Source organism: Podarcis raffonei, chromosome 14 (assembly GCF_027172205.1).
Source record: "Podarcis raffonei isolate rPodRaf1 chromosome 14, rPodRaf1.pri, whole genome shotgun sequence".
Classification (NCBI taxonomy): domain Eukaryota; kingdom Metazoa; phylum Chordata; class Lepidosauria; order Squamata; family Lacertidae; genus Podarcis; species Podarcis raffonei.
The window spans coordinates 2,294,315-2,317,464 of record NC_070615.1 but is presented as its reverse complement, the minus strand read 5'-3'; the positions used below and the strand labels follow the sequence as shown (position 1 = coordinate 2,317,464).

At 43.5% G+C, this 23,150-nt stretch overlaps 2 protein-coding genes across 7 annotated transcripts in view; one reads left to right on the top strand and one right to left on the bottom strand.

The window, feature by feature from the left end:
- The window catches only part of TJP1 (tight junction protein 1), a 330,457-nt gene extending 314,330 nt beyond the window's left edge, over positions 1 to 16,127 (bottom strand). For all 5 annotated transcript variants that reach the window (XM_053365517.1, XM_053365518.1, XM_053365519.1 and 2 more), the window contains exons 1-2: positions 15,770 to 16,127; positions 12,439 to 12,592 (exon numbers count right to left, since the gene is read on the bottom strand). In XM_053365517.1, the coding sequence (XP_053221492.1) occupies positions 12,439 to 12,592; positions 15,770 to 16,112 (497 nt within the window). In that variant the 5' untranslated portion in view covers positions 16,113 to 16,127. The remainder of the gene's footprint in view (positions 1 to 12,438; positions 12,593 to 15,769) is intronic.
- A 3,482-nt stretch (positions 16,128 to 19,609) lies between these two features.
- Positions 19,610 to 23,150, top strand: part of TARS3 (threonyl-tRNA synthetase 3) — a 30,422-nt gene continuing 26,881 nt past the window's right edge. The window contains exons 1-3 of one of the 2 annotated variants that reach the window (XM_053363971.1): positions 19,610 to 19,921; positions 21,396 to 21,485; positions 22,645 to 22,835. In XM_053363971.1, coding sequence (XP_053219946.1) covers positions 19,619 to 19,921; positions 21,396 to 21,485; positions 22,645 to 22,835 — 584 coding nt within the window. In that variant the 5' untranslated portion in view covers positions 19,610 to 19,618. Of the gene's footprint in view, positions 19,922 to 21,190; positions 21,206 to 21,395; positions 21,486 to 22,644; positions 22,836 to 23,150 lie in introns of those variants that run through there. The other variant, XM_053363972.1, reaches the window with a different exon arrangement.

The window sequence follows — 23,150 nt, the reverse complement described above, 5'->3', positions numbered from 1 at the left end:
AAATGATTTTTTAGGATCCACCTTATTTCTGTGATTGTAAGTTGTTTTAAACCATTTTTAATACTGTGTTTTAATCTTGTAACCTGGTCTGGGACCTGAGGTTGAAGGATGGGAAAGAAAGAAAGAAAGAAAGAAAGAAAGAAAGAAAGAAAGAAAGGAAGGCTACAGTATTAAACACACTTACATGGGCATGAGCCCAGTTGAATTCAGGGGACACTATAAGGTATAATTAAGCTATCCCTTTCTAAAAATTGTTGTTAAATACAATTACAGTAGTTGAAAACAATATTTAAAGAAAACTTTTTTAAATGTGGGAAGACAGTATGAAATAGCAGCAGTTTTGTGTATCCATGGCATATAGAAGGAAACCCGAAAGGATAGGATGAGTCTTCCTTTCAGGAGAGATCCAGGGAAGAATACACATCCTGATAGGATTACCAGCTCCTCCCTCCTCTTTGCCTCTGTAGTGCTGAGCATCATCTTGGCACAGCTGTTCAAGGTAGCAAACAGAGACAAATGCCTTCCTCTTTCAGTGATTCACCTTGACCTAACCATGGGTGAAACCAGAAGCCAGCGCCTTCCCCAGAGCAACATCCATACTGGGTAATGCAAGGACAGCCTTCGTTGTTGCTGCAAGTGCATCACGTGTCTCAGGCTATGAAAGGAAACTACTACACTCCAGATCAGTGTTACAGCCATCAGTCATTGCATATTTACGGAGCTAAAATGAAGATGCAAATTTCCCCCCAGAAACCACTTACAGGCTTGCCAGCTGCTGATCTTAACTGCTGACTTTGCACTAGGAACCACACAGCATTTAAACCCCCAAATAACAGGACAGATCAGGGATGTTGGTAATTGTGCAATGTTTGCTCTGGCAGAAGAGATGGGTCATATAGAGATGGAGTTGTTTAGAGAAAGGCAGAAAATGTATTTTATTAGCTTTTGGCAAGGAAGAGGCTTTTCTACCTTCTTCCATTCTGAATGACATTGGCTTGGAATATTATCTGTGGGGTGGGGAGATACCCCACACGAGGGATCTTGACGAGGAACAGACCGCAAGGATATCCTCATAGAAATACATCCATGCATTCTGAACAGAAAGACAAGGCTTGACTTTTTTCTTTTCTTTTTTTGCAAGTACTCCTGCCCCCGTTGTTTGCTTTGTTGTTGTTGTTTAGTTGTGTCCGACTCTTCGTGACCCCATGGACCAGAGAACACCAGGCACCTCTGTCCTCCACTGCCTCGGAGTGCAAATTAGAGGTACACCTAATGTATGTGTCCAAGTTGCATAGCAGAGAATAAAAAAAAGTTTTTTTGCAGAAAACAAATGTTAACAGGGCTGGATTACGACCTTTAGAGGCCCTAAGCACTTAAATGATTTCGGTGCCCCCATATATATCTAATTCAACTTATTAACAATAATAAACCACAATAAATAAAACCTACAGTAAGATGGAAAATAATGTTTATTTTTGCATACTTCCACTTTATTTATATTTTAAACTTTTTCTGTGACTTTTTCTAATTGCAAAGTGCTTGATCAGATCCTCAAAACTAATCTTATGTAATGCATTTGCTTCTACACATAGTAGAGATGAGGCATCCAGCCTTCCTTGCTGCATAGTTGTTCTGTTGGGATTTTTAATATATTTCAAATGAGAAAATGAATGTTCAGCTGAGCAATTTGTGACCATTGATGTTAAAAATCTGCCAATGGAAAATTTATGTGGTGCCCCCCTTCCCTTGATCCAGCCCTGAGTGTTGAAGATATGCTTTGAATGACTATTACAGTATCCAAGTTACTTAATTCTATTAATATAGTACCATCTAGTGGTCAAATCATCAAACAAAACTGATACCACTCTTGATTGTTGTTTAGTCGTTTAGTCGTGTCTGACTCTTCGTGACCCCCTGGACCAGAGCACGCCAGGGACTCCTGTCTTCCACTGCCTCCCACAGTTTGGTCAGACTCATGTTTGTAGCTTCGAGAACACTGTCCAACCATCTTGTCCTCTGTCGCCCCCTTCTCCTTGTGCCCTCAATCTTTCCCAACATCAGGGTCTTTTCCAGGGAGTCTTCTCTTCTCATGAGGTGGCCAAAGTATTGGAGCCTCAGCTTCAGGATCTGTCCTTCCAGTGAGCACTCAGGGCTGATTTCCTTAAGAATGGATACGTTTGATCTTCTTGCAGTCCATGGGACTCTCAAGAGTCTCATAGAATCATAGAATCATAGAGTTGGAACAGACCACAAGGGCCATCGAGTCCAACCCCCTGCCAAGCAGGAAACACCATCAGAGCACTCCTGACATATGGTTGTCAAGCCTCTGCTTAAAGACCTCCAAAGAAGGAGACTCCACCACACTCCTTGGCAGCAAATTCCACTGTCGAACAGCTCTTACTGTCAGGAAGTTCTTCCTAATGTTTAGGTGGAATCTTCTTTCTTGTAGTTTGGATCCATTGCTCCGTGTCCGCTTCTCTGGAGCAGCAGAAAACAACCTTTCTCCCTCCTCTATGTGACATCCTTTTATATATTTGAACATGGCTATCATATCACCCCTTAACCTCCTCTTCTCCAGGCTAAACATGCCCAGCTCCCTTAGCCGTTCCTCATAAGGCATCGTTTCCAGGCCTTTGACCATTTTGGTTGCCCTCTTCTGGACACGTTCCAGTTTGTCAGTGTCCTTCTTGAACTCTGCCCAGAACTGGACACAGTACTCCAGGTGAGGTCTGACCATAGCAGAATACAGTGGCACTATTACTTCCCTTGATCTAGATGCTATACTCCTATTGATGCAGCCCAGAAATGCATTGGCTTCTTTAGCTGCCGCGTCACACTGTTGGCTCATGTCAAGTTTGTGGTCAACCAAGACTCCTAGATCGTTTTCACATGTACTGCTCTCAAGCCAGGTGTCACCCATCTTGTATTTGTGCCTCTCATTTTTTTTGCCCAAGTGCAATACTTTACATTTCTCCCTGTTAAAATTCACCTTGTTTGTTTTGGCCCAGTTCTCTAATCTGTCAAGGTCGTTTTGAAGTGTGATCCTGTCCTCTGGGGTGTTAGCCACCCCTCCCAGTTTGGTGTCATCTGCAAATTTGATCAGGATGCCCTTGAGTCCATCATCCAAGTCGTTGATAAAGATGTTGAATAAGACCGGGCCCAAGACAGAACCCTGTGGCACCCCACTAGTCACTCTAGAAAGGATGGAGAAAATTAAAGGATCGCATTCCTAGCCATGAAAATTCTAACTTACATAAAGAAAGCTATATTACGTGGAAAATGTCAAGTAGAGCTGCTCTGTGTGGTTCTGCAGTTGACAATTATGTTGTTGACCAGCTCAAGGCTGAAAGTACTAAATGGAAGAAAATACTTCAATGCATCCTTGACATTATCCTGTTTTTCTCTCCCTTTCCTTGATTCTTCTGAATGACTTGGTGATAGTCATAATGGTAACTTTTTGGGTTTAGTTGAGCTCCTCAGTAAATACGATTCATTATTAGAGGAACATGTTGCACAAGTACAAAATGCACAGAAGAATGGTGTAAGACTCCAAGTACACTACCTATCAAGTAGAATTCAAAATGAGTTTATTGAAATTTGTGGATCATTCGTCCAGAGGAGTATCATTCAAGAAATACAAGAAGCTAAGTATTTTGCGATGGCTGTTGATGTAACCCCTGATTGCTCTCACCAAGAACAGTTATCATTCATCAGCAGATATGTGAGGAGGGAAGCTAAAAGTTTTAAAATTGAAGAGCGCTTTCTTGGTTTTCATGAATTTTCCATAAAGACTGGAGAAGAAAGAAAAAGCCAAGAAAGCATTTTTAAATGTAAATACTTAAAATAATCCTTTTCCCTATGTATTTTAAAAAAGCACTATTGTATATCTATATTTTCCATTTTGTCTTTATATGCAGATACAGTTCAAGCCTTGAAATAAAATTATTTGTCAGCATAACTTTTGTGAAAATTATTTTTATACTTTCTTATTTATAAGACTTCAGTTATCCCCAGGGTAAAAAAAAGGAGGGCACATTATCTATCTGGCCCGGGCCTCTGCCTGGCTCTGCAAGGCCCATATATATTTCAACAATCTCAAAGTTTGCGAGTCCGTAGCACAGATTTTCCTTCAGTTTTAACAGAGGTTAAGACCCTAAAGGAATAAATTGAGTTCACAAAAGTACTTAAATGGAAAAGTGATGTGATGAAAATTATCAATGTCAAAAACTAACAAACTATTTTGTAATGACAAGTTTGTCTACACCTACAGTTGAAACAAGTCAAGCAAACACCATTGAAACCAGTGATAGAGCTCCCACAGTTTGTGCACTTTCTAGCAATATTCAACTCACTGTTAATACTTTTGATACAGATGATGATCACAGTGGTCAACATGAAAGTTTTGTGGAACGAGCAGAGACAGAGCAGAAACATGAATCTGGAAGCAAATTCAGTGATTTCAAAGAATGCAGTGACCTCGGACACTGGCCCAAAATAGTTGATAACAGTTCCATACAGAATTGTTTAATGCAGCTCCTGACAACACTCTCCAAGGCATGGATTATGATGCTGCCTGATCTGCCACTTTGCACAATCTCTACCACTAAAGCTGCAAGAGAGCGCATGCATGCAAACAGATTTGGGGCAGGTATTCTTTTGGGGTGGCCGTGTGGCACACTCTGAATCTACCTGCAGGATGAAGCAGGCAGTGTTCACTTCGGTGAGCATCCCCGTTCAACATCTTGTGACATCCCTACTGGCAAGGGAGTCGCTAATTGGGAGATAATCTACCATGCAAGGGGAAGTTACACTGAACCCTTATGTGGAGCCTCTGTTTGTGCAGGAGGGGGTCATTCACCCACAAGACTAGCCTTGGTTCAAAGCAAGAGGAAGAAGAGCAATGTGGCAGGCTTGCTGCTCTCTGTCAGGAAGGGAATAATCAAATGCAGAATTATGTAAACTGCATTAGGTTACTATGGCAATTGGTAACTCATGAGCATATCTCACGCTTAAAAAAGAAACTATCCCTGCTCCCTCCAACATTCTTCATCTTTGTTTTTAACCACCACACAGTTTCCTACTTCTATTGCTTGGATTCAGTCTTCAAAGTATTTTTTTGAAAAGCTTTATTACATACCTTACAACATTTCACAGGTGAACATAAGGCTCATGGGTGGCCCATCCCATTTTGCCACCTGAGGTGAAACTTGCCGGTGCCATCTCCCCACCACGACTGCCTCGCTTACTAAGGTCACACAGCTATAATGGTCACTCTGAGTGAGTTCTGCGAGATGCTGTGGAACTCCCATGAGATGGCAGCCCGGCCGCACAAACCTGACAGCAGTGGCATGGGCGGGTGAGGTGCCCAGGATTCCGCAGCCCGAGGCTTCACTCTTGGGCTGGCTGGCCCTGATAACAGTACACTTGTGACACTCTTAGCCTCAAATCAAAGATTATTGCCCAAACTCCCTGTTATGCATTGCTGACAAGTGGGGTTGGACTAGCTGGCTTTCAGGGACCCTTCCAACTCCATGGGCTGCATTCAACGCTCTCCGTCTTCTAGCGCAAGGGCTCTTGTTGTGCAACAAAGGGATCCAATGCAAGAGCTGCACTAGCGGAAAGTAGCTGCGCAACAGATTGCACAATCTATTATGCAACAAAATTACCACCAACCTGCTTGAGCATTCTCTTGCACTACTCTTGCTCTGCCAGCCCCAAACATTTCCCCAGTGGAACAACTATGCTGCTAAGTAATTCTAACTCAGTGCTACGTTGGATCCAACCTGAAGATTCTATCAACTGTTCAAAATGAGCCTCCACATCTCCAAAAAAAAGGGGGGAGGGGAGTAATAGACCCAAGATGGTAAGTTATTTTTCACCAATGAAGACCAGAATATCAGTTGTTTCCCTCATAAAAATAGACAGTTAGAGACAAGTTATTAGCAGTTACTTGCTTTTTTTTCAAATAAGGTTGCAATTTCATCAAGATTTCCTCATATTTTTATTGATGCCATAGTCACCTTATAGTTATATTTATAGACAAGATTGGTAGCTTCCAATTGGTTGCCTGGTTGGCAGGAGAAACAGTTACCTTGGTTTTCCTCACTGTTTAAATTTATGCAGGCCTGTTGGGGTGGCATATGTGCTTGGCTCTGAGTTACATTTTCTTCAAAAGACATTTTTTTATATTTTTGTAAATGGCTACATGTTATTGAAGATATCATTCCATCTGGAGTTTCTCATTTTATAAGTAGATATGTGAAAGCTTTTCTTAACAGATGAAGCAAATATGATTGATTTCACCCACTCTGACAACTGTATAGTATGACCTACGGTAAGTCCACTGCCCACTTCACCATAGCTGACTTTACCTCCTCGTCCTTTACCGACCATTCTAGTAAAATTTTGTAAATTTTTGATAGAGTTTTCTGGTCATTGTATATCAGGTCTTTCTCAAATCTTGAAAGCTCTTTACTGAATCCCTTCTTTTTATCTTGTTTAAATAGATCAAATATTTGATGGTACTCTAGCCAGCCTGTCACTTTATTTTTTTATCTCATCAAAAAAATTAAGTTTTAATTTATTATCTTCGTCCCAGAGAATTTCTTTATATGTTACCCAATCGTTCCTCATGTTAACCTTTTATACAGTCATGGCCTCCGTTGGTGACAACCACCATGGTGTTTTTTGCTCCAAAATACCCTTTTTTTTTTACCCAGACTGCATAAACCCTTGCTTTCTCATAACAGAGATAGGCGTGCCAGCCAAAACTGTTGTTGAAGTCCTCTAGATCTAATATACAGTGGTACCTCGGGTTACAGATGCTTCAGGTTACAGATGCTTCAGGTTACGGACTCCGCTAACCTAAAAATAGTACCTCGGGTTAAGAACTTTGCTTCAGGATGAGAACAGAAATCACGCTCTGGTGGTGCAGCGGCAGCAGGAGGCCCCATTAGCTAAAGTGGTACCTCAGGTTAAGAACGGTTTCAGGTTAAGAACGGACCTCTGGAACGAATTAAGTTCTTAACCCAAGGTACCACTGTATCTGTGTTTTTTAAGATCAGCCACTCCTTGATCCAACATAGACATGCAGCCTCATAATACAGCTCAAGATTTGGCAGGGCAAAGCCTCCTCATTCTCTGCTATCCGTCAGGAGTTTATAACTAATTCTAGGTCTTTTGCCCTGCCAAATAAATTTTCTTATGTCCTTCTGCCAGGTTTTAAAATGTCTTGTGCTTCCTACTACTGGAATGGCTTGGGGGGGGACAGTATTTTGGGCAACACATTCATTTTTATTGTGGAGATCCTATCCCAGAATGATAATTTTAACCTGTCCCATATTTCCAAATTTCTTTTTATCTCTTTCCAGATTGGTATATAGTTATCTTTGTACAAATTTATATTTTTAGCTGTTATCCATATACCAAAATATTTGATTTTCTTGCTAATCGTAAGGCCTGTAAACTATTGTAATTCTCTTTTATCCTCTTCTTTCATGTTTTTGACTAACATTTTGGTTTTATGTTTATTTAATTTGAAGCCTGCAACTGACCCAAATTCATTAATCTTCATAACTGTTGGCACACTTTCTCTTGGGTTCTTCGTCGCTATTATCAAGTCGTCACCGAATGCTTTTACAGGATCCATTCCATAGGCCCGTCCGCAAGCCAAAAATGACACATGTTGAAGTGCCACGCCTGCGTACGCACGCGGCACAATTTAGCACTTCTGTGCATGTGCAAGCGGCGAACCCGGAAGTAACCCGTCCCGGTACTTCCAGGTTTGCCACAGATGTTTGCCGAAGCAGACGCAGAACGAGGTTTGACTGTATTTAATTTGGTTCTTTGCTGCACGTTTATTGCATTTATGCCTTGCAGAAACTTTTTCTTGCTCCGATAATTTTTAAGGTTTTCTTCCTAAATCCCCAAGAAACATTATCGAAGGCCTTTTCTGCATCGATGAACAGCAGTGCCGCCTGTTTATCATTTCTTGCTTCTAGATACTCTAAGATATCTGTCACATATGGCTGCCTGGGAGAAATCCTGCTTGATCATCATGGATATGGTTCTTCAGAGTCGATTTCAGTCTTCTTGCTAAGATGTCTGCAAAGATTTTATAATCATTGTTAAGTAATGAGATGGGTCTGTAATTTTTAACAACTGTTGACTCTGTTCCCTTTGGAAAAAGGAGATCTTATCGACAAAGAAAGATTGGCTGATTAAATTGATGGAGTACGCTGAGATGGATAAGGTGACAGGGCAGATAAGAGATCAAACAAAACAAAAATTCAAAAATGATTGGAATATACTTAAACAATATCTGAAAGACCATTACAGTCATACCTCGGGTTAAGTACTTAATTCGTTCCAGAGGTCCGTTCTTAACCTGAAACTGTTCTTAACCTGAAGCACCACTTTAGCTAATGGGGCCTCCTGCTGCTGCCGCGCCGCCGGAGCACAATTTCTGTTCTCATCCTGAAGCAAAGTTCTTAACCCGAGGGACTATTTCTGGGTTAGCGGAATCTATAACCTGAAGTGTATGTAACCTGAAGCATATGTAACCTGAGGTACCACTGTATGGAGAATGGTCTGGTTTAGAATAACTCTTGTAAGGAAAAACATAAAAATATAGTGGAAAAATAGGTTACCAAATATATAGATTTGTTATGAGGGGCATTCAGCTAAGTAAAATAGAGGACCCAAGTAAGAAAGGGAGGGAAGTCAAGTGTAAATGGAGTACAAATGAATCAAATGAATAAGAATATATATTTTGTTTTCTTTATTATGTTTTAGAATCACATGTTTAGTTACAGAAGAATTGAAATGTTACAACGTGATTTCATGAATGTTTGTCAAAAGAAACCAATAAAGATGAATTGCGAAGCAGGTACTGTATGATTGAATTCTGAAGCTATGCTTACAATTAATTATATAAGGATTGAGTCGTCCTGGGATATGCTTTAACCTAGCCTTGCAAATAAAACCTACAAAGTTACTAGCCTTCAAGGTTTTCCGTAAAATATAGATGAAGGAGACAAACCAACCCTCTCTTAGTCTAGAAAAGCTGGCTTGCATGGTTACTGGAAGAAAAGTTTACTCACAGGTGGTCACTGGGATAGTTTAAATTTACAAGCTTGCTTTAATAATTATTTTTGGAATGTCCCATCCCCCAGCTAAAAATTTGGAAACACACAATTAAATTGATAAGCTGTAGCTTTGGGTCAGGCAAAACAAAGTATACACAATACAAGACCTGGAAATGGTCATGGGTTTAGGAAGCTTCAAAACAAGACCAGAAAAAAATCAGCTATGTGTTACGCAGATTGCTGGTTTATATTCAGGTCAGCTGGGTGCTGTATTATCAATAGGAGGGAAATAATAGCTATTGGTGTCTGGCGTTATGGCTTCAGACCACGAATTCTTAGAAGCAAAGTCTTATGATGATGGCAATCCCAAGGAGGAAATGGATCTACTCCCCGGTCCATCCCATGTGGAGACACAGTCACTGGAGTCTGTTTATCCTCCCATAAACCCCCACAGAGACACTTCTGTCACCAGACTTGGATGATGGAACACACCCTCCTCAGAGGATCAGGACAGCACTGCAGAGGTATTCCCACAGCCTGAAACTGCAGTGCTTAGAAGAATCCAAAGGTGGGGGGCACACTGGACACCGTAGGGGAATGCAATGAGACCAGGATGCCGCTGAGACAACTTCTATGTTCTGCCTTAACTACAGGGTCATGGTCCTGCAATCCACACCTAGGTCCCTCTCCAATGTGCTGCCCGACCCACTTCCTTCAGCTATCCATAGTGGTGGGCATTTCAGTGGATCAGGATATTCTGATATTTGGAAATCTCTCTGAGTTTTTGAGGGGGGCAGTTTGGAATGGTGTTTGGAAGTGGCATCACTCCAGCTTAGGGAGTGCAGTCTGAGGATGGTATTACCCAAATTACTCTCTGGGAGACCTTCTGCCTGTAGTAGACAAGTCTCTTTGCCTCCACTTGTGTTCTATTTCTTTATTTGTAAATAAAACAAATATTGCAAAGATAGCCCAAGGCTCCAAGGGCATCTCAAAAGGAAACTGAACCCAGTAGCACTACCCCTGGAACATCTCACTGTTTGGAAAAGTGGGGAATGCCTAACAATATTGTTTCATCAGTTTTGCATCCCCCATTTTAACCGTCAAAGTACTTGTGAATTTTAACAAGCCTCTTGCAAATGGGCAAGTGGTGGAAGGAGCTTGTCTCCCTACACAAATCTCTGAACCAGGGCCAATAGACAAAAGAAGGACACCAAGATTGTGTACCCTCCAATTAAACCCCTATGCAATGGAAACACAAACTCAACTGAAAAGCAAGGTTGGATCACAGCCTAATGTATGTTGTGGTAGCTTAATTTAATTTATTTATTTTAGTGCTACTAAGCATTCCCACCGTACATCAGTTTGACAGTTGACTCCCAATTTATCCATTTCTTTTCTTTTAAAGAAAGCATTTGGGCATTTTATAATTAGTTTGCTTCTGTAAGTGACCTTACATTGTGATATAATAAGCACAGCCCTGTAGATTGAATATGTCTTCATCTCAGCTGCACACAACATGAAGAACAAGAAATTAAACACAGTGAGCAAAAAGTTAGAATTTCAACAACAGAGACTGTTCAGATCAGTTACTGGTTGGAGATACTGTTCTTTATACACACAAGTCACTACATTTTGCCTAGCACACTATATAATTTCTTTTTTAAAACAATGGTTTATAGGATGGCTGTCTACAGTGGCAAAAAAGAGAATAGATTTTTATTTATTTTAAAAATACAATATAAAAATTGAATATTTATGTGTATAGATGCAAAATTGCCAAATTCAATTATTTCTTTTTTTAAATCACCAACTAAAGCATGAAAATAATCCTGGCTTGAGTAGAGACTCAAAAATAGAGTACTTGAATATAGTCATACATTGGGTTGTGAACGTGATCCGTGCAGGAGGCACGTTAGCAACCCGCAGCGTTCGCAGCCTGAAGTGCTGCATCTGCGCACACGTGTGTCGCGATTCGGTGCTTCTGTGCATGTGCGTGATGTCATTTTGTGTTTCTGCACATGCGTGAGTGCTGAAACCCAGAAGTAACCCGTTCCAGTACTTCCATGTTTGGCACGGTCCACAACCCGAAAACACACAACCCGCAACGTTCGTAACCCGAGGTATGACTGTATATGAACATCCACAAATCCACCTTGAAACAGAAGGGAATTCACAGGTCGGTCAAGGGAGGGATGGGTAACCTGTGGCACTCCAGGCAGCAGCTACCCAGGACTATCACGTTTGGTCGTTGGCTACAGTGACTGGGGCTGATGGGAGGCAAAAGTGGACAATGTAGTGGGGCTGCATTGCTCACCTGACCTGCATCTGGCCGAACTGCTGTTGCATCCTGGGATGGAGACGGGGAAGGACATGGTGGTGAGGTGGGCACAGTGCAAATGTATTGGCAGGAGCAATGGATTGGCTCCGCTGGTGGGTTTGCACTGCGCCAGCCTCTCTGCTGTCACGCCCCTCGCCTTCTGCAGTTCAGGATACTACACAGACTCAGTCAGACAGAGGTTAGGTGAGCAACACAGCCTCACTATGCCGCCCCCTGCAGTCTGGAGGCTCAGACAGCACCATCCCTGACTTAGTGTAAATGATTTACTGGGGATCTGGGCCCTAAGGGTGTATGTGTGGGTGTGGGTGGGTGTGCTTGTAATGACATTCAGTCATTCCCCTTTTTCACCATCCTCAAGGACCTCAAAGCATATTACAATCAATAGCAGTGTGGACCTCAAAGCATATTACAATCAATAGCATATTACAAGATCAAATCAATCACGTAAAATAAAACATTCATAATGAACTGAAACAGCAACCAGAGACTAATAATCATTTAAACAGGGAATCAGTTAGATCTCAGCGGTGTGTTTATAAAGAGATGTCTTCTCAGTGGTGCAGACCTCATGGGTAGAGAGACAAGCCTTCTGGTGCATTGGGTTGGCACCATCACAAGGAAGGCCTTGTCCTGTGCTCCCAACCAACCAACTATTCAAAGCTACCCCCAGCCCCCACCCCCACGGGCCTGACCTGCTTTTTCAAGGTTACAGATCGTGCACCAGCCAAAGCTGTTGAAGGACATTTCTGGACATAGTGGCAACCTGGCCCTCTAGAAGCGATACAGCTGTCTCTTAGATCCAGTATCTTGGCATAATGCACACACACACATGATGCACACAGGCATGCACACAACACAAGGCTGCTTTTCCCACATCTTCCTCTACTTAGACATATTGTAGGGAGGAAAAGAGTAAGAAACTACTCCTATCCAATGAATATTCAGGGGTCAGCAAGAAAGCATTCTGTGATTGACTAAAGCAGAACAAAATGAAACAAGTGTAGAACTTTTTACCTGTGTTTGTCAAAGGAAAAAATTATGTGATCCTCAGGCAAAGGGTTTCCTTCCTGGTCACTGGCTTCGCTGGGTCCATGAATGTCCATATCTGGCACTGTCCTCAGTTTTGTATTATTGAAATATGTGCCTGTGAAACTCCTGGTCAGCACACCTGGATTAGAACAAAGAGTTTCCTTTGATTACTGGTGCTGGATTCAAAGTCACTCTAGTTCAATGGAAAACCAGTCATGTAGATTTGTTATGGCAGATTTGTTAGACAATTATGCAGTTTTTCACACACTTTTCAGCTCTGTTCGAGTCCCAAAACAGAGTACAATTAAAAATGTTTAACAATACCAATAACAAGCAGAGAAGTGCAATGAGAAACAAAGAGCTGTCTAGCCCTATATTGTCTCCTCTGACACCAGTTATCCAGGGTCTCAGGTAGACAGAGGCAGAGAAATACAGAGGCGCTTCCCACATTCTACTACCTGATATTTTTACCTGGAGATGTCATGGGATGATCCTGGATTCTCCTGCATGCAAAGCAGCACACCAACACTAAGCTATGGCCTATGGAATAACCATCCAACACTGGGGGGGTGTCTCTCTCCTGCCATCATAAACACAGAGATAAACACAGAAACAGCTGAGGGGCAGAGGATGATGCACTCCTAAGGGGTGTGTGTGAAGAAATAACATGTTAGGAGAGATAAGGACACCCAGAGAGATGTAAGGCGCTGGGATTGGGGGACCTCATTTGTAGCAGTGTAGAATATATCCAAAGGGACGCGGGTGGCGCTGTGGGTAAAAGCCTCAGTGCCTAGGGCTTGCCGATCGAAAGGTCGGCAGTTCGAATCCCCGTGGTGGGGTGCGCTCCCGCTGCTCGGTCCCAGTGCCTGCCAACCTAGCAGTTTGAAAGCACCCTTAAGTGCAAGTAGATAAATAGGGACCGCTTACCAGCGGGAAGGTAAACGGCGTTTCCGTGTGCGGCTCTGGCTCGCCAGAGCAGCGATGTCACGCTGGCCACGTGACCCGGAAGTGTCTCAGGACAGCGCTGGCCCCCGGCCTCTTGAGTGAGATGGGCGCACAACCCCAGAGTCTGTCAAGACTGGCCCGTACGGGCAGGGGTACCTTTACCTTTACCTTTACCTTTAGAATATATCCAACACTGTAGAAGTGCCCCGTTTACCTGCATGCAGGTTCCACTGATGTGGTTATCAATGGCTATTTGAAATGATGACTGTATATTATCTCCCGTATTGGACACAGTATGCCTCTGAATACCATTATCTGGAACACAAGCAGGAGTGCTGTTGTCCTCCTGCGCTGCTTGTGGGCTTTCCAGAGGCATCTGGCTGAGCACTGTGGGAATGGGACGCTGGTCCAGGCACAGTAAGTGTCCAAAGTAAACTTCCTCTGAGCAGCTCCACCCTGGAACTTCTCACTGCTCAGGGAAGTGAAGAGTTCACAACAATATTTTTATCTAGATGCCCTCACAAAAAAGTGCCTTCATTCAAAGGTTGGACAAAATTTAGAAAGCAAAATGGCAATGGTGAGGAAATAGTGAATGAAGGATAGAAACATGATCTGCAAACTATTCTAGCGTTGCTCTAGAGGCTCCCCACCCCCATTTACTCCTTAATGTGATTCCCTACTCTGTCCCCAGGGGCAACATGGAACATACTGTATCAGCACCTGTGAGAATTCACTTGGATATTTGGAAAACACAATTTCTTGCATTTGCATCCTTGTCAGCATCATAAAACTGTCCAGTAAATCATAAGAAGGAAACAGAGAGAGATGCATAGTGGTCTGTTCATAGATAAATTATGGTAAACGGCCCGTCACCTTATTGCATAATTGGATTTGCAACTGTCAGTTTTAAAGGTAATTAAGTTTACAAGTGTGAAATAATGGCAGAGCAAGCAGTGGCTATTTCAGAAGTGAAGTTAATGTTGGTGTGTTATTTTTTAATCAGCACACCTTGGTGTGCATTTGGTTACTGAAATGTAGCTGTTACTATAGAAAGCCTTTCGGGTCAGTTAAGTTTCTGTTTGAGATGTGTGAAATCAATACAATAAACTCACAGGCTATGTACGATTTTGGGATAAATCAGCCTCCCAACCCCAAGCAATATGAGTGCCATGAAACCAAAATCCACATGTCCCCAGCCTGCTTGAGCTAAAATAGGCTGCACTCGTAGCACACTTAGAAGTAGACCACTGAATACAATGGGACATGCTTCTGAGTAAAGATGCACAGGAGAAACTGATTCAGTTTCCCTGATGAAAATGGGATTAAGACTCAGTCGAATGCAGCAATACAGTTATTCCGATTTAGGTGTTGTGGGTTGACCTGCAAAATCTCTTTATGATATGTAATAGAGCTGTCCCTGATGCTATGTTGCATTTACTTGTAGCTGGCAGCCTGCTTTTAGCAGTTGTTCTTCCACTGTCTGCTGATCATTCCCTTTTTCAGTAATAGCTGTCAGGATGGCTTCATGTAATGACTCAACCAAGGATAGTTTCATGTACTGATCCTATGACTCAAAGCCGGTGTGGCATAGCAGTTAGGGTATCCGACTAGGAATGGGGAGACCATGGTTTAAATCCCCATTCAGCCGTGAGTGACCTTGGGCCAGTCAATAGCTCTCACTCAGCCTAACCTGCCTCACAGGGCTGTTGTGAAGGTTAAATGAGGAGGGGTAGGACCATGTAAGCCTCCTTGAGCTCATTGAAGCCAAAGGTGAGATATAAACGCAATAAATAAATAAAATGTGGTAGAACCTATCATGAATGTAACTTGACTATCCATCTGTCTACCTGTCTCATAGGCAATATTACACTGCAAATTACACTCACTTAAACATATAGAACAAAGTGGCCACTATATAATCAGATTAATCATTGATTTTTTCTTTTCCTTTTTTAATTTGAGAAAGTTTCTCATCAACTGATGGGTTATTCAGCATCAGTGATCATCTCAATTTAATTAGAATAAAATGGAGAATGGAAGAATGGTGCATGCCCTCTTCAGCTTCTTGGATAAAAGGTGGGATATAAATGTAATAATAAATAGGTAAATCATTTAAGAATTTCTATTCTTAATTCTATTTCTTCTATTTCTATTACAAACACTGCTTTATATTACATCTATATCACATTCTCTTTCTGCATCTCAGTTTTATCTCTTCTCCTGGATTTCCCTTTAACGATGCGCTATAAAGGGAGCAAACGCCTAGCACCAGAGAAAGTAGCCTCTAATTATAGACTATTAGGGTGGAAAGATTTGAGGGCACTGCCAATAACACACTTGGAACATTTCAGAGCAGGACCTATGACCTTACCTTGATAGTCAAGGAGAATGGAAAGGAGCAACTGGGGGCAGACCTCCTCCAGCACGGAACAGAAAGTGGACAAGGCGCCGGGGCCCTTGCAAGTCAGTTTCTCAAAAAGATACGCAGCTTGCTTCTCACAGCACTCCTGGGACAAAATGTCTTTGTACTCCTCCAAGGAAAAAACTCTCTCATAAACCAGATATGGCAGCACTTTCTGCACATCCAGCTCTGCTTTGATTCTCTCCCTGTGGTTGCTTAGGATATCAGCAAGCCAACGGTTCTTCTCTCTGCTATCTTTTTTTGTCAGTTTTGTACAGTTATAAAACCAAGAGCGAGCCGACCATCCAAACATGTTTGCATTTAAGCTAAAAATAAATGCAGATATTCCAACTCCGCCTGGGCTGTGCAGTCTTTAGCAGGCGATGGCCGCATAATGCAAGGATAGAGGGAGTGCAAGGGTGTATTGCCTGCCTATGGTTATTGCAATTCAGCTGGAATAGAAAAGGCCTATGTCGAAATTATAAGAGGGAGGGGGGAAAGCCCACGCCCAGGGCTTTCAGTCCCCTAAGAGGATTACTTTACACTAATTATCCCTTTACAAGCGTTAATAAGCATCTCTGCAACCATAGTGAAGGAGATAGGAAAATAGCTGGGCTAATGTTACTTTTTAATTCTGTAACCAATCTTTAAAAGACCCTCTTTTTAAGATGAAAAGGATGTTTTTTCCAAGAAGACAAAATATCAGATGAATCACCAAAATGGTGTTAAGACCAGAGGATGTGTCTTCAGGGTTATAGCAAGTTTGACCCTGGGAGGACTGCCACCCAAATCACAGTATGATTGATTGGTGATTGCTCCTTTTAAGTAGTATTTCATAGGAAATATGTTCTATGCAACACATTTATGAACAGAAAGACCTATGGTAAGAATTTGTTTTCTCCCTGAAGCCTGATATTCGTAGCTTTCATCACTGAGCATGGCTATCATGTGTGCTGGTTACTAGGTCAACTCCCATAATAAAATAAAATACAAAAAAACTCTCATAAATAGTGTCTACTTAATGAATTAGGATTAAGAGAGATTCTTACAGCTCCAATGTAGGTGTGCTGCCAGCAGTAATTATTCACTGTGGATCATGCTTGTATAACATCCCCTCTTAACGTGTAAATTCCTGCAATCTGCAGCAGTGTTGTTTTGTTTTTTGATCTGCTTGCTTTCTCCAGGATTTCTGAGACATTCATGCTGCCTCTATTGCCCAGGGCAGCTCCCTTCCTCAATCATCATCAGACTGTCACCTTCAGCCCCCAGCACAAGATATACTTTCACATATATTTCTGCCATTTCCCACTGCATATGCTGTTACTATCACATTTATAATTTGCAGAGATACAGCCTGCAGCAGACTTCAGCAACCTGCTGTCCTCCAGAAATTTGAGGCTACAACTCCCATCAGCACCAGCACACTCTGGAGGGCAGCAGGTTGGTGAAGACTGGCCTACAGGTTCCCATGTCTTCTGATCTTGCTTGGAACGTCATGTCAGGGTGCTGGGATAGCTCTGTCCCTTGGAAACAGAGTCTAATGTGAACAGAATGATCTCAGTGCATATAACTGTTGGGATGTGTGAAGACATGATGTATAAAGGTTTGTATTTGGAATGAAAATAAAATGTTCTGTGACCTCTTTGACAGAGCCATGAGGCCTTGTCATGTTACAATATTTATATTTTATTTCTAAAAATATTTATACTGCTATTCGTGATAAAAAAATAAATCAGAGCAGTTTACAACAATTGTACAGAAAACCAGAAAACCAAAAAGACGAAAAGGTTAAAATCAGAAATCAGCTAATTACAGTATTATGGAAAGATGTGTACTTAATTGCCTGCATAGGCCTGGTGTTTAAAAGTTGGCACAGAAAGTGCATGCTGAATTGGCAGTGTTCCACAATACTGGGCTAATGACACCAAAGGCTCATTTTCTTGTTGTCAAATAAGCCTCGCCAACTCAAAGGACTACCAACAATGCTCCTGCAGGTGATCTCAGCCGTTGAGCGAATGAGGTCCCAGAGGTTCCCTGAGCCTAAGTTGCTCAGGGCTTTGTAAATGAGTACAAGCCTAGCCTACATAGCAGTCATTCATGGTGACAGGCTCTGACAAGGGGAGAGGGAGAGGGAGAGAGACTGACTGATGCTTAAGATTTCCTTAGGTGGGGCCTGGACCAGGAAAATGCAGTGCGATTGGTCTGGATGGCAGCAGACTCTGGCTGAAGGTTCAGCTGGTGCCTTCTGTTTCAGCTTTTAAATGCCTGCTGAAAACTAAGCAGGGCATCCAGAGGGGAATGATATCAATCATATGCTCCCTACTTTTGCAGTTACAATTTTTGCCCCAGGATTCACTTAAATTGGAAAAGGAGTCAGTTCTTGAGGAACATCTTAGTGCCTCTCCATGCACAAAGATCTGGTCCACCCAACCCTTTAGACTGGTTTCTGTCAGCATAAGGGAGAACTCTTTAAATGTTACTAATTGGTGGTATATTATCCCGGTATGTGTGGCTCACGTTACAAGATCATGTGGGGCTGCAAGGAGTGAGGATCTGATTGGCAGATGTGGAGTTGTGCCAAAGTTCATAAATTTTGGAAATCAGAGAAATCAGTACACTTAATAGGTAAAAATGTGATCTTCAGTCTATTTTTTTATAAAGGTAATGTGGATCTTATACATAAACAGTTGATTTTTACAGTATCTCCTGGCAGTGCTCAATTACTGATTGTTTAGGGCTGGGATGAGACTTCATGCTATTCCCTAGACAACTGGTTCAAGAAAGGTATGTTCATTGCTATTGCTGAGAAACTATGGGCTGGTGTTATTTTTAAAAAACCCAAACGTTCAAGAATTCCGCCATCTTGTGCTTGGTGGCTGCTATTACATGCCTCTATATGGACCAAAGTTGTTTGTTTGCTTCATAGAACTCTGCCAACCTTCCAATTAATTATTATTATTATTATTTATTCAATTTATATACCACCCTTTATCAAGAGATCTCAGGGTGGTGTACAACATTAAAAACACATCACATAACATCAGTGATAAGCATACTGACAAATAGCCTAATTGTAAAATAATCATCTTAACAGTCCACTGTCCCATACTTTTGCAGGCCACAGATTATTTAATGGCCATAGGCCTGGGTAAAGAGGAATGGTTTTGCCTGGCGCCTAAAGACATGTAATGATGGCGCCAGGTGAGCCTCTCTGGGGAGAGCGTTCCACAATCGGGGAAAAGGCCCGTCCTCATGTTGCCGCCATCTGAACGTCTCAGCGGGGGAGACATAGAGAAGGGCCTCCGAGGACAAGCGCAGGTCCGGGTCGGTCTGTTTGGGGAGAGGCGGCTCTTAAGGCATGGAGGTCCTCAGCCCCGTAAGGCAGCCCTTTGAATTGGGCCCAGAAGCAGCTGGGCAGGACTGGTGTGATGGTGCTCCAATCGTCTTGTTCTGGTGAGCAATCTGGCCAGCTGAAGTTTCCAGACCCTCCATAGGTCCCTATTTTCCAGGGACAGTTCCAGATTTACAGACATCATCCCAGTTTCTGATTTGAACCCGGAATGTTCCACTTTTCCTTAGGATGTCCCTGTGGTCATGGGAGAAACAGGTATCAGCCTCAAATAATGAATGTATTCTTTAATATTAATAGTCCTATGTATTAGAATTGCCCAACGAACTCCCATCTCTCTCTATTTTTCGTCCGGAATTTATTAACCCCACGTGTCTGAATTATACATTTCGAGAGGGAGGACGAAGCCGCCGCCCCTTTCTCCCCTCTCCTCCTCCCTGCGAGGCCGGAGCGCGGAGCGGGCGAGGGCGATGGCGGCGCCCGCCTGGGCCGAGGGCGTCGCGTCCCGCCTGGCGCGGCAGGAGCAGGAGGTCCGCTGCTTGGCGGCCGAGATCGCGCGCCTGAAGGAGCCGGAGCGCTGGCCCGGCGTGGGCGGCCTGGCCGGGCCTCCGCTGCCGGAGGCGAGCCCGGGGCTGCAGGCGCTGCGGGCCGAGAACGAGAAGCTCCGCTACCGCCTGGGGCACCTGCGGCGGAGCCTCGGAGCAGAGCTGGCCCGCGCCGGGACCAGGCCTCCGCCGGAGCCCCGGCCAGAGCCGCCTCGGGCGGCCGCGCAGGTGGGTGAGGAGAAGGCGGCCTGGCGGGGGGCGGGCAGGGGCCTCGCCTGCCAGTCCGAGCCCGGCCGCCGCTCCGGGAGAGAGCGGAGCCCCGTTCGGGTCAAGCGCTCCCTTCGGAGGACCTGCCGGGAAGGGGCCCCCCGGTCACCTGGCGCCCCCCGGCGAGGCCGGCGTCTCGGCGGGGGCATCGGGGAGAGGAGGGCGGCCTCGCGGCGCTTCCCTGCTGCTGCTTCAGCTGGAGCGGCGGGCAGCTTTGGGAAGGGGCAGCGCACCTGCTTCCAAGGGAAGGGCGTGCAAAGCTGCAATCCCATACCAACAGTGACAGGATTATTGCTACAAAAGTGGGGTGCCACCCCCCCTCTGCCGAGCCGCGGCAAGATTCCTGGGGGTTCCGGGCGCTCCCTGGGGGTCTGCAGTCCTTTGGAGAATTGAGACACTGCGGAGTCTGTCATGGCTTTAAGAATGATGGTTTATTCCCCTATTTACACCTTTGGTGTGCATGGAGGGAGTCCCGATCTTACAGCATGGTCCTCTCAAGAAGGGCTTGACCCCACAGCAGGGCAGCCCTGGAGACCAAGGCCTCGCTCCCAGTCTGCCTGCAGCCAGCCTGCCCAAGATGGATCCCACTCTTTATTCCTCCTTCTTCCCAGAACACTTTGCTCAAAACCTCTCTTTTCCTGTCATCTCCAACACACCTTGGCAACTTCTATCTCCCCAGGTCATCTTGTCATGTTAACAGATTTTCTCTTTGCTAGGCCAGCCCAGGGTTTCCTTGTCTGGCAGTGTTCTGCAGCTTGTACTTTCATCCACATCCCAAATAATCAGAATCCTACCATTTATTAATTTCTAGGGTTTAGGCCCCCCCAAAAAAAACTATAACATTATATACATATCCACCCCCACCCCCTTCATCTTCCCCAGCTGCAATAACATGTCTCTTCCATATTGATCTCTACAGGCACAGCAGGCCCTGTAACGGTTAATGACTGATCTGAAGTACAGTACAGTGGTATCTCGCAAGACGAAATTAATTTGTTCTGCGAGTCTTTTCGTCTTGCGAATTTTTCATCTTGCGAAGCACGGTCAAGTCGCAACTGCACCTCTTCAAGCGGTTTTAAGAAAAAGGAAACAAACTTGCAAGACGTTTTCGTCTTGCGAAGCAAGCCCATAGGGAAATTCGTCTTGCGAAGCAACTCAAAAAACGAAAAACTCTTTCGTCTTGCGAGTTTTTCGTCTTCCGAGGCATTCGTCTTGCGAGGTACCACTGTATCTCTAGAATACATGGTACTTTAGTAATGTAATTGGCATTACAGTTCAGAGCTTTGAGCTTTGGAAATTAATTTCCTTGACTCCCTCTCTGTCTTTGTGTTTTTAATTACTAATTCTGACCACTTTTTTTGCTTTGACTTTAATTCTGGCATTTGGATTGGCAAAAATTTTTTATATAATGTAGTTCTACCTTTTCTTTACTTAGGATCCTCCCAATGCAAACCTTGCTGTTCACCAGAGTAAACATAAAAGGGAGAAGAAGGAAAGTCAAGCTGCTGATGGATGTAGAAGTGAGGTATGTGAACTTTTTAGGGTGTCCAGGTAGCCACTCTTGGTATTGTCTCTGTCTCTGTGGTGCCTGACTAGATGAGACAGTGGGGATCCTTGACCTTAACTTTCCTCTTGTTAGCTCATGAGGCTCTAATCTCAGGTTGTGTGTTCAAGCACCAAGTTGGGCAAAAGGATTCTGACACTGCAGAGGGTTGGATGCAATGGTCCTTGTGGTTCTTTCCAGTTCTACAATTTTAGGATTCAAGAATAACTGCTGGGTGGGTAGAAGTCATCAGGAAAACAGTGCTGGGTGGAAAGGATCAAACCCTCTTCCCCAGTCTTGGATCTTTTGCTTGGAGTAGTTTCCGTGCACAGCCTGAGGTGGTTGCAACCCAGGCACAGGTATACCACTACAATACAAATTGTGATTTCAAGAGGTGGACTATGATTATCTGCAGATTCCCAGTTTTCAGTAAGTAGTCTTGAAGATGAGCAGCAATAAATGGCATTTGCTCTATTCTGTGGAACTTAACCCTAAAACATATGAGCTTTATGAACATCCAGTGCTGTCCAATATAAGGACCAGCTAGCTAAAAAGGAAGGCATGAGTTACCACTTAGCTAGGATGAGAGTTATAGGAGATTCTATATCATGGTCCGGAGGAGCTACACGTATAGGAGGATGGGAGCTGCATGTACGGCTGGAGCTCACATTTGTATTTTTGCCTTTGCCATTTCCATTTGACAGGGAACAATATAAGCCACTTTTAGACTAAATAATGACTTTCCTTTTCAACTACAGCAGTTTGAAAATGTCATTTGGAAATGTCAAATGAAGTCCAAGCTGTTCACGATTCTGACCCATGTGTTTACAGCTGCTATTGATACAGTCTAGAAAAGGTGTGAAAGAGATTGGTGGTGGGAATTTGCAGTGAATGGGAGCTTCCATGCAACTGTGCAGCTCCCATTGGAACTTCCCTGTATAGGGAAGTTATTAATGATTGATGTTTTAGTTTGTTTTTATAGTTTGCTGGAAGCCGCCCAGAGTAACTGGTGCAACCCAGTCAGATGGGTGACATATAGATATTATTAATAATATTAATATTAATATTTCACATGCGTTCTCCATGCCCTATTTGTGTTGAAGGCCTGCACTGACATTCTGCCCTGCACACTTTTTAACAGCTACAGCAGGAACCAAGCTTCATCAAAGAAAGGCTGAAGTTATATGAAGCACTGAAGAAAGAGCACGATGCTCTCCTTGATTCCAGAGCATCCCGCCAAAGCAGACCTATCAAAATCACTCTTGTTGATGGGAGGAAGATGGAGGGGGAATCCTGGAAAACAACTCCACATCAGCTAGCTCTACGAATTAGGTAATTTCCCTTGCAGACAGGGTTTTTGTCATCCTCAGATGGCGCAGTGGGTCAGTGGGTCTGGCTGTTAACCAGAAGGATAGTGTTTTGAGCCCACCCGGGGGGGGGCAGGATTCCTGTGTTGCAGGGGGTTGGATTAATGACTATTTTATGTGTGCATGTACACACAGAAAAAAGCAGGTAGAGAGAAATATATAATAGCTGTGATTAGAGAGGGGGAAGTGCTAAAAATACTTTGTGTGCAAGTTAAAGCTTAAACTATCTTTTTTGCACATCTATTTTATGTACAATTAAGCTTTAGCATCTGTACCTTTC